Source organism: Pygoscelis adeliae, unplaced genomic scaffold, assembly GCF_000699105.1.
Source record: "Pygoscelis adeliae isolate BGI_AS28 unplaced genomic scaffold, ASM69910v1 Scaffold58, whole genome shotgun sequence".
NCBI classification, from domain to species: Eukaryota; Metazoa; Chordata; class Aves; order Sphenisciformes; family Spheniscidae; genus Pygoscelis; species Pygoscelis adeliae.
In genome coordinates, this window is record NW_008825564.1 from 1,846,925 (window position 1) to 1,849,219 (window position 2,295).

The 2,295-nt window shown below is 43.7% G+C and overlaps 1 protein-coding gene across 1 annotated transcript in view; it reads left to right on the top strand.

Moving 5' to 3' along the window:
- Window positions 1-1,753: 1,753 nt before the first annotated feature.
- The window catches only part of ANLN (anillin, actin binding protein), a 31,395-nt gene continuing 30,853 nt past the window's right edge, over window positions 1,754-2,295 (top strand). Inside the window, exon 1 of the mRNA XM_009332424.1 lies at window positions 1,754-1,872. Coding sequence (XP_009330699.1) covers window positions 1,754-1,872 — 119 coding nt within the window. The remainder of the gene's footprint in view (window positions 1,873-2,295) is intronic.

Consider the following 2,295-nt stretch of genomic DNA (forward strand, 5'->3'; position numbering starts at 1 on the left):
TGGCTCATTGTTCTGCTGGTTTCAACATGGCATTCCTTTCTTTCCCTCTCTTTTCCTTTATGCCTTCAGATTGTGAAACATCCGCTGATTTTTTCCATAAGTTCCAAATAGTTTTATTAATTTGTTAAGAAAAAAATAACCCTGACTGGCAATTCCATTGCTACAGGCCGTACCCCCCACCATTATGCAGACAACAGATCTTGTAGCCATTTTACAGCACCATTCCTGAAAAAGACTGACTTTCTTTGGCTCTTTGGAGCAATAAAAGGATAAGATATATTTACTGTCCATTGTTTTTCTGGAAGACAGACGTAACCCCTTGAAGAGATAAGAAACTAAGCATTCTATTTATTTCTAGCAGGGCCTCACTGAATCTGGATCAAAATGATGAAGAAATTATTGGCTCTGTAGAGACCAAAAGGAAAGGACATTTGTCACATGCATGTTGCACTGACGTTTTAAGCAGTTACACACTCCTACGAACCTCAATTTTATTTTTCACAATATACTTTATAGAAATATTTTTTACAAGGAATTTATTTTACAGAATAAAGCATGATTATTTCCTTCTTTTTTAATATTAAATAGCAGATGAGATTATTCTGTACACTAACAGTGCAGCTAATACCATTTTCGTTGGCCCCCAAGCCGAGCATCATGCACTATGCCGTATCATTTGAAAGACGACAGCAATGGATGGAGCCATGTTTGGAAATGCACCAATGATAGCTGGAGCCGCACTGTATAAATCTCAGATCCACATGTAAAGCAGAAAGCATGTTTAAATTGCAATAATTCTGTTATATTTAAAGGGCTCAAACTGTGCATGACTTTTCTTCCTTTGGGATGGCAGGAGAAATAAAAGACTTAATGGCAATTCTCTCTTTTTATTTTCTGCTGACGACTTTGAGCTCCATATTGGCCATTTTGTCTTCTGGTATTGGCCTGCATTGGTTCTCTACTGCTCCATTAAAGGAATGTTTCTGTAATTTCCCAGTGATAGCTATACCTAGTTTCTCTCGAAGGAAATAAAGCCTTTCCTTTCTTATCACTGTACAGGCTGGTTCATAGATTATGAATGAGTGATGAGTCCCACCTGATTAAGTCCCCATTATCAGCCTGGTCTGTGAGCAAGTTCTGATGCTGGACCTTGGGCTGCTCCAACCCACGTTTATCTGAGAACAGCGCAGGGACAATTGTTGGCCAGGGTGTCCAATCTTGAAGATTTCTTCAGGAAGGGATTATTTGATATTGTATTTTTAGATTCTGCTGCATGCTGATGCCATGCTGTTTGCAAATAAGGCATTGGAAAAATTTTCTAATGAGGGACGATTAAAAGAGTGTGGTTTGTTTGGCAAGGCAAAGTAAAGGTTGGAAGAAGAAATGACTGCTGCCTATAAATAATCCAAGAGGCAAGAAGCACAGCACTAGGGAAGAAGGGCATTCATGCACAGTAGTTAACACTATTTGCATAAGAGCAAAAAGGTATAAAGGGGTGCCCATATGTATGGATAGACTGGAAATTTGATGAGGTTTAGTCATTTGAGCAGTCAGGCCTATAGCAGCCTCCCAGGGGGAACAGCAGAGACAAAAAAACAAGCTGTATTTGCAATTGCATTCAACACACTTACGGGAAGGGAGTTTGAGATGGTGCCCAGATAGGAAGGACTGGATCTGGGCACCCGATGGGTCTCTGCCAATTCAGCATCCTTAACACTTGCACATTAAGAAATGTCTGCCAGTGAAACGGAGCATGTCCCGAGAAGGGGACAGCGGGAGGAACTGGTGGGTGAACTCTGATGAGACCATGGACTGTAATGCAAGGAGAAACATGAAAGCCATAAGGAGCTGTGACTTCGTAACTGCACTCGGGTAAGTATCCTCTCCATTCACAGAGTAACATTAAAATCATGTTTTCCTGTCAACGACAGCTGAAAAATGAAGTTTCAGATTAAAAAGGCTTGGGGAACACTCCTAATGAGAAGCTGCAGCAAGATGTGGAGTCAACCAGGCAGTATTGCTCTACTTGCCTGTAAAGGAGGTAAAAGCCTCCGTTTTCTTTAAAAAAGAAACAGTTTGCGCCCGGCCGGGCTGACGAAGAGGAAGGGAAAGTGACAGGGGCGCCATGGCTGGATGCCGTCCCTGCACGCAACACACGCAGGGGTCAGACCCAGAGCCCGGGGGTGCAGCACGCGAAGCCAGGCCTGCTCCCAGAACCGGGAATGGGAGACGCCAGCCCGGATCGCCGCGCAGAGGAGCCCGGCGGCGGTGCGGTGCGGCCCGGATCAGGCCCCT